This window comes from Sardina pilchardus, chromosome 15, assembly GCF_963854185.1.
Source record: "Sardina pilchardus chromosome 15, fSarPil1.1, whole genome shotgun sequence".
NCBI classification, from domain to species: Eukaryota; Metazoa; Chordata; class Actinopteri; order Clupeiformes; family Clupeidae; genus Sardina; species Sardina pilchardus.
The window spans coordinates 10,501,171-10,520,052 of record NC_085008.1 but is presented as its reverse complement, the minus strand read 5'-3'; the positions used below and the strand labels follow the sequence as shown (position 1 = coordinate 10,520,052).

The window sequence follows — 18,882 nt, the reverse complement described above, 5'->3', positions numbered from 1 at the left end:
GGCAACTCTCTTAGCAGCAAGGCAAGCACATGGTCTCAGTTTGTAAGATGTGAGGCTCAGTTTAGATGTATTGTTGCTAAGCAGTGGCAGAATGAGAGAAAGTCTGGAGTATAAATGTCTAGCTTAATTGGTGTTATTAAGTTCTTGAGCCAAACCAAAGCAGGTGTTTTCAGACCAGCATTTGTACGCTCCAGCTTCAATTCCTCGACATTTGCTAGCGTTGCTACTACTACTGTCTGATTGTGTAGAAGATGGTCACCAGCTCTTTCCATTATGTTTTGAAACAAACATTTCACTGCAACGTCATGCGTTTAGCCTCCACCAGTGGCCGCTGCTTGGTTCGCCATCCCAATGGCTGAGTGAACAACACAAATACCAACGTGTCCGGGCTGTAAATCTCCCGAGAAAATGATGTGAGAGAAGCGGTTGGGCGGAACCAGGCCGTGCCACAACTCTATCCATGATTATGATTGAAAGATCAGTCGTGGGATTGCTGTTCTTTTTTAAATTATCAGTTTTTTTGGCTGTGATAAATGTAGGTACTGATCTGCCATTAGCTTATATTGATAATAATGGCACCGACTTGTTTGTTTGTTTGGGCCCTACCCTATTATGTTCCTAGTCAGAAATGTGTTGATATACTGTATTCACACCGTTGAGGCCTACATGCATGTCATTTCCTGTTCGACTGCAATGACGTTTGGGCGCGATGCGAGGTTCATTGAGGTCACCTCGGCTCCTGAAACTGCTCAAATGGAGAAGCACCCGCTGCAAATGCACTCTGCAGGAAGAGAAAGCAGTGTTTCACCACTACAGCTGTGTCCTCTCTCCTTTCTCGAAATAGAACAAAAACCTCATCGCTTAGATACGGCCATGAAAAAGAGATGAATGTCTCGGGCGCTCAATCTCGCTACCGAGTCTCTGAGGCAGAAATTTTTTGTTACATTCACTTGCAATCGCAGCACTTATCCATTGCATGCAGATCTCGTAACCCACCACAACATAAATCAAGCAGTAAATAATAGATTGTAGGATGCGTGAAGAGTAAATAGTTGGGACATGTACTGTAGCCTGGCCGATGCTTTAATGACTATCTGCTCTCGGTGTCCCCTCCCCCACCGCCAAACTTTTTTTTACACGACATCAATGAACAGCTACACAACCTGTAATTCAATTGGGCTTCACCGAAATCCCCCCTTTGCAGCAGGGCATGTTGCATCTCATTAAGACGGCTCCTCCCACTCGAGATTATGCAATGTTTTGACGAGGTCAGTGTGTGCCTGATTTTTCCAGAGGCTAATGTATTTTGGTTTGGAATTTTGTGAAGGATTGGACTCTGAAGGGCAGCACTCTCTAGCTTACATCATACGTAGTATCTTTGTCTGAGTGATACCTAAATGACACCTAAAATGCCCTCAGAATGTTGGCCATTAATTGGTTTTAGCGTGTACGCAATGTTGTTTTGTGTACTATAGACTTGCCTTGACCCACATAGCCTGTAAATGGCGAGGTGACACTTGCTTTTGTCCCATTCTTGCATTAGTGACACATGGGTGCTGTTGTACAGCTAGCTACACATGATCGTTTATGGTCTGCAGAATAGCTTGACAGACTGAAGACTTTTTCTTGTAGAGTCTTTGGAAACCTTTTATCAAGTGTGAGTGACAAGCATGTAGCTCCAAGCAGTCTCCAGTGAACATCTAAACACACACACGCACACACACACACACACACACACACACACACACACACACACACACACACACACACACACACACACACGCACACACACACACGCACACACAAACACTCCGACTCACATGCCACACCACCACAGCTGCAGGTGACTGAGGCCGCTCGAAACGATTCTGGTGCGACAGCGCCACCGGTGTGGGCTGGCCGGCGGTGGTACAGCAGCTTGTTATTGGTCGAAGAGAAGAGGAGCCTTGGTTGTCCACTTTTAACCTCGGGCGCTGTGAAGAGGGCCTGTGTCCCTCCTGGCAGCCAGAGCCGCTGCCCCTGCCTGAACTCGGCTGCCGGGAGCGGAGCGCTCGCTGCACAGCCAATGAGTCTCTAAATGTCGAAAGCCACTAGAGAAGGCCGTGCGTAGACTCACAATTTAGCTGCTGCCAGGTGTCAGGCCTACAGAGTTATTTCCTTACATACTCTCTCTCTCCCTCTCTCTCTCTCTCTCTCTCTCTCTCTCTCTCTCCCTCTCTCTCTCTCTCTCTCTCTCTCTCTCCCTCCCTCTCTCTCTCTCTCTCTCTCTCTCTCTCTCTCTCTCTCTCTCTCTCTCTGGATGTGTGCTTACATTTTGCTCTCTCTCTCTCTCCCCCCTCCCCCCTCTGTGTCTCAGGCCTGTGTCCTGTGTGCTGACCTCATGGTGTAAGCAGGTGTAAAGATGAGCATAAGCAGCGATGAGGTCAACTTCCTGGTGTACAGATACCTGCAGGAGTCAGGTAAGCCGATCTCTCTCACTCGTGCTCATGATTGTAAAATGTGAGTGTGTGTGTGTGTGTGTGTTTATGTATGCATATCTCAGTTCATTTGCATTTTTTTCACCCGTATCGGTTTACGTGTGTATGTGTGTGTGTGTATTAGTGTGTGAGTCAGAGTGTGTGTGTGTGTGTGTGCGCGCGTCCACAGCACAAGTCTGTGTTTGTCCTGATCTGAGTGTGTGCTTCCCCTCCCCCCACCAGGGTTTTCCCACTCGGCCTTCACGTTTGGCATAGAGAGCCACATCAGCCAGTCCAACATCAACGGCGCGCTAGTGCCCCCTGCTGCCCTCATCTCCATCATCCAGAAGGGCCTGCAGTATGTGGAGGCGGAAGTCAGCATCAACGAGGTGGGTGGGAGACGACAGAGCCACTCACATAAGCAGCCATGGAAATTAAATCACCGTCGTTTCCACTTCTTTAAATGTCTCTCAGAAATATCCTGGTTTTTTTTTGTATTTTATGAGGTTGTCAGGAGGTCGTCTTCTATCTTATCTTATAAATTGTTGTTTGTTGTTTATTGTTGGTAATTAAAATCGTGTTGCTGTAATTATTGCCAGTAGTTGGTAATTAGCGACAATTTTGTCTTCTTCTGAAGTATAGCACTGTATTATTTATTGATGAATACGAACGAATCCCTTAGATGTGGTTTTTAATACAGTTAGAGGGCAGCTCTGGTTTGTGTTGGTACAGGGCATAAGTATGCAGAGAGGTTTGGTCAGTGAGGGATTCCACCTCCAGACATGCAGATAGGGCAGGGGAGCGCACACAGTGGGGGGACAGATTGGGGCCTGACCTGACGTCTGACTCGGCTCGCTGCAGGACGGGACGCTGTTCGACGGCCGGCCGATCGAGTCGCTGTCGCTGATCGACGCGGTGATGCCCGACGTGGTGCAGACGCGCCAGCAGGCGTACCGGGACAAGCTGGCCCAGCAGCAGGCCGCGTCCGCGCCGGCGCCCGCCACCGCCACCAACATGCAGGCCAACGCCAAGAACGGGGAGAACACGGCCAACGGCGAGGAGAACGGAGCGCACACCCTAGCCAGTAAGTTTGGGCCGCACAGGACTCCTGCTGCCGCTCTGGAGCACAAGGGCTGATAGGCCAGAGCGTAGGCTACAGACAGCCAATCACAGTACTGCTGGTCAGAGCGTAGGCTGCAGATAGCCAATCACAGGTGGAGTACACATCAGGTAGTAATGTGAGCTACACATCTGGTAGTGATGTGGACTACGCATCTGATAGTGATGTGGAGTACACGTCCGGTAGTAATGTGGAGCACGTACACATTTGATAATCATGTGGACTACAGAAAGAGTAGCTGTGTGCACATCCCACCTCTTGGCAGGCGCAGGACAAATGGAACTTGCTTCAATGAAAAAGAATGTAATGTTTGCAACACTGCTTTTAGCTCCCATTTAATGTTTTAAAAAAGCACCAGAATGCTGAGTAATTGTTCAGTTGTGATGTGTCCGTATCCAGTTATTACAGTGTTGTGTACTGTGCTGAGTAAGGGATTAGTAGTAGAAGGCACACGCTCTGTATGCTTTGTCCTTATGAGAATGAATGCATGTAAATATGTTTTTTTCTGATATGAGAATATATGTACATTATTGTGATGAAAACAAATAGAAATAGTTAGGATTTAGGATTGTTAATGGGATAATTTGACCGATAGTTGCCTTATTGTATTGTAAACCGTTACGTTAACTGTTGCCAAAACATTATCTTGCAAATGCACATTTTCTTAAAAAGAAATCAACATAATTTCAGGTATAAAATCTGTTTGTGTGTACAAACAAATGTATCTTGTTATGTAACCATACATTTAGTAGAGAGTCTATTCATCCATAATGTAGATCATGTAATGTGTGCAGTACCCTGCATTGGACAAAATCTCCTGGCAAATGCCTGCTAATTGCACTGAGCTGGCTAAATATAAACAGATTTTAGCCGTGCTATGTATTAGGAAAATATACAACGGCATCAAACACGATTCAACGTTTCATTATCAAGGACCGGAACGATCCGTTTTATAATGAGGTTTTTAGGTGCGGTAACGGTTAAATGATGGTACATACAGTATGTGCAGCTGCAAGAGGAGCCTAGTGTAATAAGGGGTTGGTGTGGTGGTGACGGCAGGCTGATAGTATGTTGTGTGAATGTGCCGTCACGTGGGCTTTTCTAGGGCACCGCTTGTTGTGCCCACTGATGCAGACAGACTGCTATATTAAGGTGCGCTGTCCTTACATGGCCTCTCACTGTGTGTTTTTTTCCCTTCTGTGTGTGTGTGCGTGTGTGTGTGTGTCCGCGTGTGTGTGTGTGTGTGGATGTGTGTGTGTGTCCGCGTGTGTGTGTGTGTGTGTGTGTGTCCGCGTGTGTGTGTGTGTGTGTGTGTGTGTGTGGATGTCAACCCAGATAACCATGCTGATATGATGGAAGTGGACGGGGATGTTGAGATCCCTCAGAACAAGGCCATGGTGCTGCGTGGTCATGAGTCGGAAGTCTTCATCTGCGCCTGGAACCCCGTCAGCGACTTGCTGGCCTCGGGGTGAGGACCCCCCCCCTCCACTACCCCCCCCCCCCCCCATCCACTACCCCACCTCCACCCTCCGTCTCCATCCTCTCTGTCTCCGACACCTCTCCAGGGAACAGTCTTTGCCCATTTCACTCTCTCTCCCCTCCCTCCCTCGGCCTCCGCCGGTCGTGCTGAGAGGATATTGCACTTTTATTCTGCCTTCCTTCCTCTGTCCCAGTTCATTTCTCTCGTTGCTCTTCTGTTATTGGAGGCTGGAAGGTGTGTTTTGCTGACACTTCCTCTTTTTCTCTCCCCTCTCTCTCTCTCTTTTTCTCTCTCTCTCTCTCTCTCTCTCTCTCTCTCTCTCTTTCTCTCTCTTTGTCCTCTCTATCCCCCCTCTCTCTCTCCCCTCTCTTTCTCTCTCTCCATCTCTCTCCCTCTCTCCCTCTCTCTCTCTCTGCAGGTCTGGGGACTCGACGGCGCGCATCTGGAACCTGAGCGAGAACAGCACCAGCAGCTCGACTCAGCTGGTGCTGCGCCACTGCATACGGGAGGGCGGCCAGGACGTGCCCAGCAACAAAGACGTCACGTCGTTAGACTGGAACGTAAGTCCATCTGCCCCCCCCCCCCCTCCCCCCCCCTCACCTCTCACCCCTCCATCTGCCCTCCTGCTCTCGCTCCAAATGAGTATCGATGGGTCACTGTTGTCAGAGGAATACCTTTGACTCTTTTGTTCAGCAAGGTGACTGCTAAAGCCGCGTGAATTCTGATCGAGCCGAATAGCGCGGCTAGTGCGGTGGCAAAGGCAGCGTTTTGATTTTTTTAAACGAAACGCCTCTGGTTTGTCTCCGACAGAGCGAGGGTACACTACTAGCAACAGGCTCCTACGATGGGTTCGCGAGGATATGGACAAAAGATGGTAGGACACCGTCTCTTTTGGAGAATTCTGTTTGTGCTCTTGTTGTGAAGGCTGCTACTGTATGTGTTCCTCACTGCTCCTCTTATGGCCTGCCCTCTCTCTTTGTCCCAGGTAACCTCGCCAGTACTTTAGGTCAACACAAGGGTCCTATTTTTGCATTGAAGTGGAACAAGAAAGGAAACTTCATCCTCAGCGCGGGGGTCGATAAAGTAAGGGCTCTGATCTTCTATTGATTCACATTTGTTCTGCTTTTGACTGTTTGCTCTTGATTTGAATATAATGATATGAGCTCGTGTGTGTGTGTGTATATGTGTGTGTGTGTGTGTGTGTGTGTGTGTGTGTGTGTGTGTACAGTGAAAAAAAAAGTGTTTCCTTATTTATACTGTGTGCTTTACCCCCTCCAGACTACAATCATCTGGGACGCCCATACAGGGGAAGCCAAGCAGCAGTTCCCTTTCCATTCAGGTAGACCCTCATCCCCTCTCTCCCACCGCGCTACGCATATACCCTGTTATCAAAACAACTCACGCTGCAGTATACATGCGCAGTACCTAAAATCTAAATATTATTACAGCCGCCGTAGTCTCAGCCATTTGTTTGCATAAGTTAGAGGCCTAATGCGCATCGAAAATGCATGTTTGGACGATTTGCACGCTTGGCTTGCCGCGGCGACCCCTGAACGCTTTGGCAGGGCCGCCGCGCTTGCCTCTCTGGCCGGTCTGCGGTTGGTAGTCTAAATGTGGCCCGTCCACCTGCTCTCTCTCTCCCTCTCCCTCCACAGCGCCGGCCCTGGACGTGGACTGGCAGAGCAACAACACGTTCGCCTCCTGCAGCACGGACATGTGCATCCACGTCTGCAAGCTTGGACAGGACAGGCCCATCAAGACATTCCAAGGACACACAGTAAGTCCTGTCCCCAAGCAAAAAAAATGCTAGCTTACTGTAGGTCTAATGGTGTGTGTGTGTGTGTGTGTGTGTGTGTGTGTGTGTGTGTGTGTGTGTGTGTGTGTGTGTGTGTGTCTGTGTGTGTGTGTGTGTGTGTGTGTGTGTCTGTGTGTCTGTGTGTCTGTGTGTCTGTCTGTGTGTCTGTGTGTGTGTGTGTGTGTGTGTGTGTGTATATGTCTGTGTGTGTCAGCTTGTATGTATCAGTTTATCATTGTGTGTGTGCGTCATGTTAGGACTGCGTGTGTGTGTGTGTGTGTGGGTGTGTGTGTGTCTGTGTCTGTGTGTGTATTGGCATGTGTGTGAAGTGTACTAAAATGGATTTGTGGTCTGCGTGCGTGTCTGGCAGCCTCCTAGCGTGAGTGTGTCTGTGCACTTGCCAACTCCGCTCATCCCTCTCCCTGCTTCTGTCCTTTCCAGAATGAAGTAAATGCAATCAAATGGGATCCAACTGGCAATCTGCTGGCATCGTGTTCAGACGATATGACCTTAAAGGTTAGATTCACACTTTTGTGGGCTTCTCTTCTTTAGTTTTTACAGCTCGATAGCAACCGGCTTTATTTTTGAATGCAGAGAATATGGAAATTGTGTGCTGGATTTTGTTGATCAAAAATGTAATACTCGTCTCCTGTTTGGGTTTTGCTGGCGCTGATGTGAACTTGTTTCCCCCGTCTCCCCAGATCTGGAGTATGAAACAAGATACCTGTGTCCATGACTTACAAGCTCACAGCAAAGAGATCTACACTATCAAGTGGAGTCCAACAGGCCCTGGCACCAACAACCCCAATGCCAATCTAATGCTCGCCAGGTGTGTTTTAATCAATCACAAGCTGCCGTCTGGAGTCCCATTCCATTCCCAGATTCCGTTTCAGACTCCACCTAGTTTGTGGTGATGCCATAAAATACATTGCATAGCTTCATCTCCTGTCACACGTATCCCATTTAACGACATTACTGTGGTGCTTGAGGGGAAGTTGCATTGCTTGTGTGTCTTTATATTTACATGCTATTGGAAAAGGGAAAAAAAAACAACAATAACGACATTACGTAATAAATGTGGACAGTGCTATGGGTTTTCTGAACAAACAACTTCTTGTGGTCACAGTAAAATAACTGTGAAGAAGGATTTTGACCAATTGCATACTTAAACAAGAGAGACTTTGTAACGCACACTCCAGCTGTAATAAATGTGCGTATTCCATGTCCAGTTCTTGAGCCCCTGCTCTGTCTGACCGTGTCTCTGTCCCTGTGTGTGTGGCCAGTGCGTCGTTCGACTCGACTGTGCGGCTCTGGGACGTGGACAGAGGGATCTGCATCCACACGCTAACCAAACACCAGGAGCCCGTCTACAGCGTGGCCTTCAGCCCGGACGGCAGACACCTGGCCAGTGGCTCCTTCGACAAGTGTGTTCATATCTGGAACACACAGGTAAGATCCCCAGCAGAGCGTGGCTAGCCAGCATTAGCTTCGGCATTACTGTAGCTTCTGGTACACTTTTTAAACTTTACTTTTCTTTAAACTGAACTAGCTGATTTGTACTCAACAATGCTGTGTGCTGTCTTGTGTCCACAGACTGGTGCTTTAGTCCACAGCTACAGGGGAACAGGGGGCATCTTTGAAGTTTGCTGGAATGCAGCAGGAGACAAAGTGGGTGCAAGTGCGTCGGATGGATCCGTAAGTAGCTTTACTATTTACCTTTTGAATAATGATGAGTGGAGTGCTACTATTTACCTTATTTTTGAATAATGACGAGTGGAGTGTTTTGAATAATGATGAGTGGAGTGCTACTATTTACCTTAGTTTTGAATAATGACGAGTGGAGTGCTACTATTTACCTTATTTCTGAATAATGACGAGTGGAGTGTTTTGAATAATGATGAGTGGAGTGCTACTATTTACCTTAGTTTTGAATAATGACGAGGGGAGTGCTACTACTGTATTTACCTTAGTTTTTAATAATGATGAGTGGAGTGCTACTATTTACCTTAGTTTTTAATAATGTCGTGTGGAGTGCTACTATTTACCTTGGTTTTTAATAATGACGAATGGAGTGCTACTATTTACCTTGGTTTTTAATAATGTCGAGTGGAGTGCCTAGAGCAGATGTTCACCTCTCCAGCATGACACCAACACATCACACCTCTCCAGTAGAGCACAGCTGCTACTCCCCTCCCCTTTCACAATGCACACATTGTGCACTTTCACAACACACACATTCACTGTGCACTGCCATATTGGTGAGGTCAGAATCCACTTTTTAAGCGATCTGCGATGCGAGCGAACATTAGCGATAAAATCTGTTTAATTGTATCGTTTTTTTTAATTGGAGTATCCTGACTGAAGCGGCGCGAGCAGCGTGACGTTTTGAGAGAACTTGTTGTCGGACGCCCTGTTTCTATTTTCTTTTTGTCGCTCGCCTTTTTTTTGAGAAATATGGAGCGTACTTAATGGATTCAGTGTAGACAGACAACATTGACTGTCGCTCACTTGTATCCGGTGAGGACGGTGTAGGACACAGCAATGAATGCCCCTACCGACTGTTCTCATGAGGCCCTTTCTTTCTCCCGCAGGTTTGTGTTTTAGATCTGCGGAAATAGCGCTGCTTGTTGGAAGCCATGGACCGACTATGAATGTGTACATAGCCAAAATGACTGTCCCTGCCCCACGTACTGCTCCAGTCCCTGTTGAACCATGGCCAGCCACTACAAAAATAAACAAACAACAAGCACCCTGACCCTGCAGACGAAGAGGAAACGATGTGATTCCAACCAGAGACATGAAAGGGACTTTTGTGACACAAATGGAGGACTAAACATTAAAAAGAAGAAAAAAAGGACCCATATATGTACCAAAATTTGGAAGATATTTTACTATTCGTTCTTCAAAAACCAATCTCATCAAAATAAAAGAAAGGATTTTAATCTTTGTTGGTAGTTCAGTTTTCCGTGTGCAGACATATCAGCTTTCTCATTCGGAGGCAAGCATTTTGTTTTCCTAATACAGCAGAACATTTTTTTAGGTCACAGCTGCATGAAATGGAAGACTCATCTTTCTAAATTTCTTTCTAAATCGCTTCTGTTTGTTTTTTTTGTTTTTTTAACCCAGAATACAGTTATTTAAGAAAAAAAAAAAAAGGAAAAAAAATGCAAGCAAGTCGTTGGTACTGTACATTTTGTGGTTCAATAACAGTATGGGGACTTCAAGAAAAATCTGTTATATTTTTCTTTAGTCTTCAGGTGTAGTTTTTATGCTATGATTTTAACTGATACCTAAATGCAGTAGTTTTTTTTCCCAAAGGAGACATTGATTCTGCTGAATTGAGATGATTATAATATGGACACACACATGTAAAGGATGCCTTGTGCATCAAATTGCTTTAAAACCATCTGTTACGATGGTTAGTTTGTGCACTATTGATGGAGCAACAAAAGTGGTAGTACTTTCTGGACTAGGCCAACTGCTGTAGCTGTGCTTTGAAAGTTTCCTTCAGTAGTTAGATGAGCTGACACGGGAATATTACCCTTACTGAGAAGACAGACCGAGATGCTTCGTCCACTGTCCTCACTCTGTTCTACTTGGCAGACAGGTCCATGGAACACACACACACACACACACAGACACACACACACACAGACACACACTCACACACTTAAAAAGACAGGGAGAAAAGACTTGCTTTAAGGTTCAGCTCACATAAAGTAATGTCTGCTAACGCCTCTGCCTGGTGTTCAGTGAAACCTCTTAATGACATGGGTAACCTGGCTACTCTGTCCCGTGAGTTTCTAAGTGGATCTCTTTTACTTGTGTGCAAATCAATGCAGGTTTGAATCAGGCCCGGATGTCTCACTCATGTGATTTGGATTGTACTTCTCCTCTTCTGGGCTTCCCCAGTGCTTGTCCCCATCCTCAGCACAATCACCCTCAGGCTTAACCTTCTCTCACACTCTCGTAGTCACACTCCAAACTAGGTCTGTGTCTATTCGCCTCTCTCACTCTCAATCTGTCCCTGCAGGGGCGCTCCTCCTCCTGAGAGGTGGGCCTTCAGCACACAGGAGCTCCTCAGTTTTTAGGTTTCTCAGTTCTAAATCAGCAAGCTTGAAGCGAGTCAGGGTGTTAGGCTAGAAATGTACACAATCTTTTGCCATATGGATACATGTCATACTGTAACTGTACTGCAGCCTGTGCAATGTCACCAGTAGTCTAAGTTGACCTGAAGTCACACACACCTTGCGCCACATAAGTAGGGTGTGAACGATTTTAGGTCTTGCTCGTCATCTGCATCCAGCATAAAAAACTATGAAACAAGTGAGGGGTTACATGTTCCCTCTGTCAGTGCTTGCATCTTTCACATGCCATATAGAAATTCTGTTCCCAGTCTAATGTGGACACACTTGTCAGTCTCTCAGTCTCAGTACAGTTTGATCAGACGGGAGCCGGACTTGTTTTCCTGTCAGAAAGGGATGGAGTGTTGGTGTCGGGAGTCACCTCGGAATGTGACGTAACTTCTCAGCGTGTCTCAAAAGAGCCAGCCACGTGATTGCGTGTCCTCCATCAAAGGCCTCATTGTCTCCCATGCTAAGCCTTATATGTTTCTGTTGTTTTTAACTATGTCACTCGATGTGTAACCTTGCATTTTCTACAGAGACATAGTCCGTTCTAATTCTGTATAAAATGGAGTCTACCCAGAGGTAATTGTGACCATCAGAACACTATTTATTATAGGCTTTGGAGGTGGCAGGATCCTGGCCGGTTGGATGTCGGAGGTGGCCGGGTCCTTAAGGTTGGCTTTAAAAAACAAAAAGGAAAAAAAAAAAAAAATCTGCTGTCCCTATGTCTGCTTGCCCACATTTTCTCGTCCTCATTTGTCTCACAAAGCTGAAATTCCAATCATATTCTTACTCTGTGTGTCCCTCTGGACGTTTTGTACTCTTTTAAAAAAACTTTTTTGTAATTCATATTTCTTTGTAGCTTAAAATAATAAGACTTTAAAAAAAGGAGGTAAAAAAAAAAAACATGATTAATGAAGATAACCTGGACCATGTACAGTCTACGCCACCATCTGAACGTCTGGGTTCCACACAACCTCGTCAGCGCTCACACCCTCTTTCATTTCCCCGAGAGTTTCTTTTCTCCTTTCTTTGGTTGCAGATCTCCCCATGCATTGCATCGATCTGTTGTAATTTGAATCAGATCTGATTAAAAAAAAGTCCAGAATAAAATATATTTTGATATTAAGTTGGTGTCTGTCATAATTTTCCCCCGACATATCTTGGTAAGTATTCAGAAATGTGTCCATATACCTATTTTAGAGTGCATGGAATGATACATGGGCTGTTTTACTCAGAAATATGTTAGATAAGGTTCATGGTAAGTGCATGGTCATTAGATTATTCCTGCTGTAAAAATATTACCAAGGTTATATAGCCAGATCTAAGTTGACCATAATTGGAGAGTGTCAGACAAACAAGATTTAAAAATAGCGTGTATATTTCTGGAACACAAACGTGAATGGCTGACAAACTGTTTTATTCAATTTCAGCATGGACAAATTATTTATTAACAATACAGCAGGTAAGCAGACATATCCGGATTTGAAAAGTACTGTACATCTGAAAGTTATACTTATGTCAACATGTCATTACAAAGTAAAGTAGAAAACAACACCGAATGTGGTCATGCTTCATAAACAAGTACATTCCTATATAATCTGTGGATATAAAAAATATAGGTATCCTACAACATGTCCTTTAAATAATTGATTAGCAGTAATGTTCATTATATATTGTACACTATTTTCTAAATAATGTTTTCATGACAAATTTGATGATTTAGCTTCAGTATTACCCCTACTGAAGAAAACAGCCTGACCAGCTTAAGGTGGTTTGCTGGTTGACCAGTGTGTTAACCAGCTTGTTTGAACACCCTATTATGGTTGACCAGCTAGACCAGCACAACTCTTGTGAAAACATACCTTCAGATGGTTTACCCAGATTATGATGGTAATTCAGATAGTTTTGATTGTTGTACCACCTCAAGCTGGTCATTTTAGTTGGTGTTGCTGGTCTACATTGCTGGTTTTTACTGGCCATGCCAGCTGATGTTGGTCATTCTAGCAAACCAGCATGAACATCTTACACCAACAGGCTGGTCACCAGTATGACCATCTTACGCCAGCTGCATCCCACACATCAGCATGACCAGCTTCCTCAGATGGTCACGCCAGCATGTCTAGCCGGTGGCCTAACTACACCAGCAAAGATCAGCAATAGCTGGAAGAAAACCAGCAAAGACCAGCTAAAACCAGCTACCAGCATACTGTAAGTTGGTTTCTTGCTGTTTTTTTTCCAGCAGGGACGCCACATCATCATGGTTTCTCATTGCTGCATTTGAGATCCAAATTTGCCGTCTCCATCTTGTTTGTGTTCCTCTAGAAGGACAGTGTACACGGCCTATTAATAACACAGTCATATTCATGATTAAAGCAAGGCTTGCAAGAGGAGCTATTTGCTAATATTTCTCCTTGAAGTACATTTTAGAGTTGCCATGGTAATAAGCTCTTCTGCAATCACAGTTATCTTTCATTGCTTCACTGTCTATAGTAACATGAGTAATGGACATGACATCACAGTATAGACATCCATTACCAAAGTAAACTAATTCATGTTGCTTAATGTCATTATACTAACTCAATGAGAAACAATTGAGTTTTCATTTGATTGTCAGTGAATGTAACCAGACAGCCATCATCCTCTGTTAAGTAGACAGTGAATGGTGAAAAAGCTCTATTCTTGTGCTGCACTGATCCTTCAGTTCTCCTTAAAAGTCCTTGGACTAACTTTACACTGTGATGATGATGATCGCGTGAAGACGAGGATGCATCTTTTTTCCAGTGAGTTAGTGACATCCATTAAATAAGATCTCAACTGGCTTTTGGTAGCATTCCATCTATAATAATAATAAAAAAGGGTATCTATGGCTGGCCTAAATGGCTAAATACTGAGAAAAAATGCTTGTTCTAGATCTAATAAGTCTTAGTGCAGCCTCTCATGTCCTTGAACGTGACATCCATGATACGTACATCCTTGACTTGGAGTACGCCTAATGGGGCAGGGCTTTCTTCAGTGGTCTAAAACTGGGTTAAATTGCATTGAGATGAACACATATTTCAGACGCATTTACGGACATGATTGACAGCCAGACGGACGCAAGGCATTAACTCTAAGCACACAAAAAAAGGACTAACCACAAATGGAAGAATATGGCCCTTAACACAACTTTCATTTCTATCGAATCTGACTTGGTTTCTATCATCTAATTTCTGCAGTGCTCTCTTTTCCAGTTTTCCCAAAAGACATTTAGACATTTAGAAAGCTACAACTCATTTAGCATTCTTCTGCAAGAATTCTCTCTAGGAGGAAATACTCACATCACCCAAATCTTTTGATCAATGCTCTACCTCCCAGGCAGATTCTACATTGATTTGGACATGTGGCAACAATTTAGAAATTAGTTCATATCTTACATCCACAACACATCTAGGATGCATCTCTGATTTATTTTCATTTAATGGGAGTCAAGAAGGTCTCTCAGATTATGAGCAACATGTCTTCTGGATGTCAATAAAATCACACAAGAAGGAACAGCTTATAACTATTATTCCTCCCACCTGTGCCACAACAGGTTAAGATGTGTGCCTTGTTCAGACACTTCAGTCACATCAAATAAATAACTAGGCTAACCTTGTACAGTACAGGAACTTTCAGTAGACTGAGCATATTTCTTATGTACTCTTGTTTTTTCTTTGCTTTTATTATATTGTGTGTTTCTTTTTTTCTTTACTCTACTTTATTTTACCAAGTGGTTTATGCACTCTTACACAAATGTATGGGAAACAACACAAACAGTGTTGTCCCTATCTGGACACAGAGATCTGTTACAAAAACATTGCAAGTTGTGTTATTTTCAAAACATATTGTGTAACAAATAACAAAAACAATGAGTTGGAAACAACACAAATTGTGTTGTCCCTATTTTGGACACAGATATGTGTTGTTTTCAACACATTCATTTTAAGAGTGTTTAAGCCTCAAGGTCAGATAAATGAATAAACGTTCTTGTCTATACAGTGTTGCAGTGCTCAAAATAAACAAACTTATATTATATTATATTATATTATATTAATTGATACTGTGCATTGGCATCCTGAGTGGGTATGGTTTGGTGCAGCATGCAGTGTGGTGTCTAGTGGTCGGTGCTCAGGGCTGCCTTGGGCCCAAACTGTGTCCTCCCAGCTCCCACAGCCTCTCCACGGACCAGAATGCATTGCACAGAGTTTTATGGTGTGTAGCAAGTCATCTAAGCATACAAACTGGATGTTCAAATCATTGGGAGTCTTCTCACTGGAGATAATATTTCACTCATTTTCATAGATCCCTCTTATGTTGTATATACTGTAGTCTGCTGAAAGCCTCAATCTTGAAAGGATAGTAATTCATATAAATAAGGATATAAAAATATGTCCATAAAGTTTTGTGCAGTATATATTTGGATAAATAGTTCCACAAAGCATGCATTTTAATTAAATTATGTTTACTATAATATTAGATGCTATGAGGATACCTCTTTTACATATTTTATGTACTGTATGGTGGAATGACTGCGGATAACATACTTTCATGTTCAAAGACTAGAATGTTCTGATGTACAAAAAAAAAATACTGAAATGGACAAACCACAAGTATAAATGTGAAAACGTAGAAAAGTAATGTGTATCAAAAAGCGCAAAGGCAAAATACTTCAAATGACCACATCTACTGCAGATTCTAGGGACTTAAAAGCCATTCCCTTGTTATTCTTTTAGGTCATAGGCAGTGTGCAGCGGAGATTTTGAGGTTTCAAAGTTTGAGCTTTGAAGACATATTTATTTTTCATGCAGTTTGTTTGGTTGCCAACAGAGAAAACGAGTTATCCTACATTATTGCCTCTGGAGTGTACACTTTAGGACTCAGAGGAGGGATATACCTCTTAGTGTACTCATAGATCTCTATTTCTCTCTCTCATTCTCTCTCTCTCTCTCTTGCTCGCTCTCTTTTTCTGCAAAATACAGTAGACAGCTCTTAAAGGCCTCGAGAGCAAGTAATTAAGGCTGGCTTGGAAAGCAAACAAGTTCTGCAAGGGCAACGCATGTGAAGCAGGCTGAAAGGGTTAGACGCAGCGGAGAAGAGCAGAGCAAAGCAGAGCAGAGTAGAGCTGAGTAGCAGAGCAGAGTAGAGCAGAGCAGAGCTGAGGAGCAGAGCAGAGCTGAGTAGCAGAGCAGAGTAGAGCAGAGCAGAGTAGCAGGGCAGAGCAGAGCTGAGTAGCAGGGCAGAGTAGAGCCCATCTAGTGGTGCCGGCATACGTGCAGAGAGAGCACCAGGATGAGCATGTTTCAAAAGAACCCCCCGAAGAACCCACGCCAGCAACGACACAACATCCCACCGCTCATTTAACCTCCCCTCGACACACACACACTCACACACACATTTTGGGCTTACATGTCCACGCATTTAATTCCCCCTCCCCCCCCCCCCCCACACACACACATTGGGCTTACATGTCCACATATTTAATTCCCACACACCCACACCCACACCTGCAGATCACCGCCTCAGATGTTACATCCACACAGGGAAGACTACACTTCTTATCATCATCAAAACAAACAAACGGAAAAAATAAATAAATAAATTTCACTGTGCTTTCAGTTTGGCCTCTGCACTCTGGGGTCAGGCTGTGCTGGGCCTTCAGTTCATCCCTGAGGAGTCTTGGAGGACAGTGGTGGTGGTGTGTGTGCGGTGGGCCCTCTGGCTCCCACTCACCCAGCTGCTCACTGGGCCTTTGGGGGAGATGAGAGCGGCCCTGTCTGGAGGAGTAGAGGCTCCTCACTCACGGCGAGCCTGAGAGCAGGGAGAGGTTGGTGGGGTGGGGGGGCAGGAGGGGGAGGGGCTGGGGGTGCGCGAGGCTCCGGGCCACCTCCAGCACGCTCTGCAGCACGTCGTAGAACACGGCGAACAGGAAGTAGAGCGGCAGCAGCCAGTGCAGCAGGAAGATCTTCTGGCAGGAGGGCAGCGGCACGCTCAGGTGTCTGAGGAGAGAGCACCAGGTGGGGGGAGGGTCAGGGCCAGTGGGCCACTTCTGGAACACACACACACACACACACTCCTTCACACACATACACGCACACGCACACGCACACTCAGACATACACACACACACACACACACACACACACACACACACTCCTCTACACACATACACGCACACACACACACGCGCACACACACACACACACACACACACACACACATACACGCACACATACACGCACACACATGCACACACACACACACACACACACACACACACACACACACACACACACACACGCTCCTCTACACACACACACACACACACTCCTCTACACACATATATGCACACAAATACGTACACACACTCAGAAACACACACACACACACACACACACACACACACACACACACACACACACACATATTGTACAGAAACAATCTACATTCATGCATATTCATCATGCATCACTTACTTGAAGCGTTCAGATCTTGACGTGCGCAGCATCACAAAGATAAACAGGCCAACTTCAGTGTTGAGCGAGAAGGACACCACCTTGTCCAGCATCACCACGAATCCCTGAGAGAGAAAACACAGTGCAAACATTACACAAGCGTTCCCCCCCTCCCCGCCCGGCACCCCCACACAATCACAGAGCCAGAGTGAGTGTCCAGCAGTAGAGCGGAAGCGGGGTTGTCCACTTATGGGAATTGGTCAGGCATGGCCACTGTATTTTCCTGGCTTTCATTTCTACACAACACTGTGGCCAGATAGATTATTGTGTTTTGCCGGTAATGTCCACACAACAACGCTGCCGATTTCAATTGGAACGCGGTGAACTATGAAGTGAGTTAAAAGAACTTGAGGCTGTGATACAGGAAGTGGCTTTCTGTTTGACTTGGTTCATGCAGCACTGATGCTGCTGCACTATACAACACGTCGTCTCTAAGTCCAGACTCGAAAACCGGCTCTCCCACCAACCTTCGGATCGCAAGCGGACACGACGAAAATGACTCCGAAGGCGAGGAAGCAGGCGAAGCCGCTGGATAAACTGCAGAGAGGGGAGAAAAGGGGATTGATAGTCGGGTTAGCATTAGGGAAATCACAGCCATTCATCAAAGGAGGCATGGCAATGCCTCAGAAAGCCTTTCCTATTAGAAAAGTAAAAGAATATGCCGGCTGTATGAGAAGTAATCGTCAAAAAAGGGGGGCGCGACAAATGGCCTGTGAAATGATCTCACGGCAGAACAGATCCCGAGATGTCCGAGGCGAGAAGAAGAGGAAAGTACCCTTTGGTGTTGTGCCACTGCAGGGACTGCGGTATCGTCCACTTGCTGATTTTAGACAACCACTCCGTCTTGAGGTCCCACTGCGAGCTTACGAGTCCCTCGACTGTAGCAGAAAACACACCATCAACACACATGCGACGCGCCGTATTGTGCTCTGTATCTGTTACATTTACAATAACCAAAATCTGTGTAGTGCTTCTGTTTTCGATGGTATAACATCAGAGACTTTGTATGCCTATCGGAAGTGCCTCTTTCAGCTTTAAAAAGGGCTGGTTTAATGTCCACTTCTTAGAGAGAAAACATCATGGCATGAGTCATTCAGTCAATGAGACCTGTATTTAAACATGACTCAGAAATGTACTTAGTAGTACAAGTCAAACCAGCCATTTTCACTGCTTGGATCAAGGTTATGGAGATACGCAAGGCTGATAAGTCATTATCCAACCTTTCCAATTCATGTTAATGGCCTTTGATTAACATAATTAACCTCTTTAACTTTCTAGCAATTAAATGTCATTATTGTGGCCAGCAGAGTTTCCTGTTACAGAGCTCTTAGAGCCGTCACATGCACTAGCCCTGGGTGTGTGAAGAGTAAG

At 45.1% G+C, this 18,882-nt stretch overlaps 2 protein-coding genes across 3 annotated transcripts in view; one reads left to right on the top strand and one right to left on the bottom strand.

Annotated features, from left to right (window-relative positions):
• tbl1xr1a (TBL1X/Y related 1a) overlaps positions 1-9,793 on the top strand; it is a 43,974-nt gene extending 34,181 nt beyond the window's left edge. For both annotated transcript variants that reach the window (XM_062555418.1, XM_062555417.1), the window contains 14 exons: positions 2,357-2,459; positions 2,700-2,845; positions 3,318-3,540; positions 4,912-5,044; positions 5,475-5,616; positions 5,867-5,930; positions 6,042-6,139; positions 6,335-6,395; positions 6,712-6,833; positions 7,293-7,367; positions 7,553-7,680; positions 8,135-8,300; positions 8,445-8,546; positions 9,443-9,793. In XM_062555418.1, the coding sequence (XP_062411402.1) occupies positions 2,402-2,459; positions 2,700-2,845; positions 3,318-3,540; positions 4,912-5,044; positions 5,475-5,616; positions 5,867-5,930; positions 6,042-6,139; positions 6,335-6,395; positions 6,712-6,833; positions 7,293-7,367; positions 7,553-7,680; positions 8,135-8,300; positions 8,445-8,546; positions 9,443-9,469 (1,545 nt within the window). In that variant the 5' untranslated portion in view covers positions 2,357-2,401 and the 3' untranslated portion in view covers positions 9,470-9,793. The remainder of the gene's footprint in view (positions 1-2,356; positions 2,460-2,699; positions 2,846-3,317; positions 3,541-4,911; positions 5,045-5,474; positions 5,617-5,866; positions 5,931-6,041; positions 6,140-6,334; positions 6,396-6,711; positions 6,834-7,292; positions 7,368-7,552; positions 7,681-8,134; positions 8,301-8,444; positions 8,547-9,442) is intronic.
• Positions 9,794-16,619: 6,826 nt separating this feature from the next.
• si:ch211-51h4.2 (uncharacterized) overlaps positions 16,620-18,882 on the bottom strand; it is an 80,834-nt gene continuing 78,571 nt past the window's right edge. Inside the window, exons 13-16 of the mRNA XM_062555416.1 lie at positions 18,287-18,389; positions 17,979-18,048; positions 17,473-17,576; positions 16,620-16,995 (exon numbers count right to left, since the gene is read on the bottom strand). Coding sequence (XP_062411400.1) covers positions 16,797-16,995; positions 17,473-17,576; positions 17,979-18,048; positions 18,287-18,389 — 476 coding nt within the window. The 3' untranslated portion in view covers positions 16,620-16,796. The remainder of the gene's footprint in view (positions 16,996-17,472; positions 17,577-17,978; positions 18,049-18,286; positions 18,390-18,882) is intronic.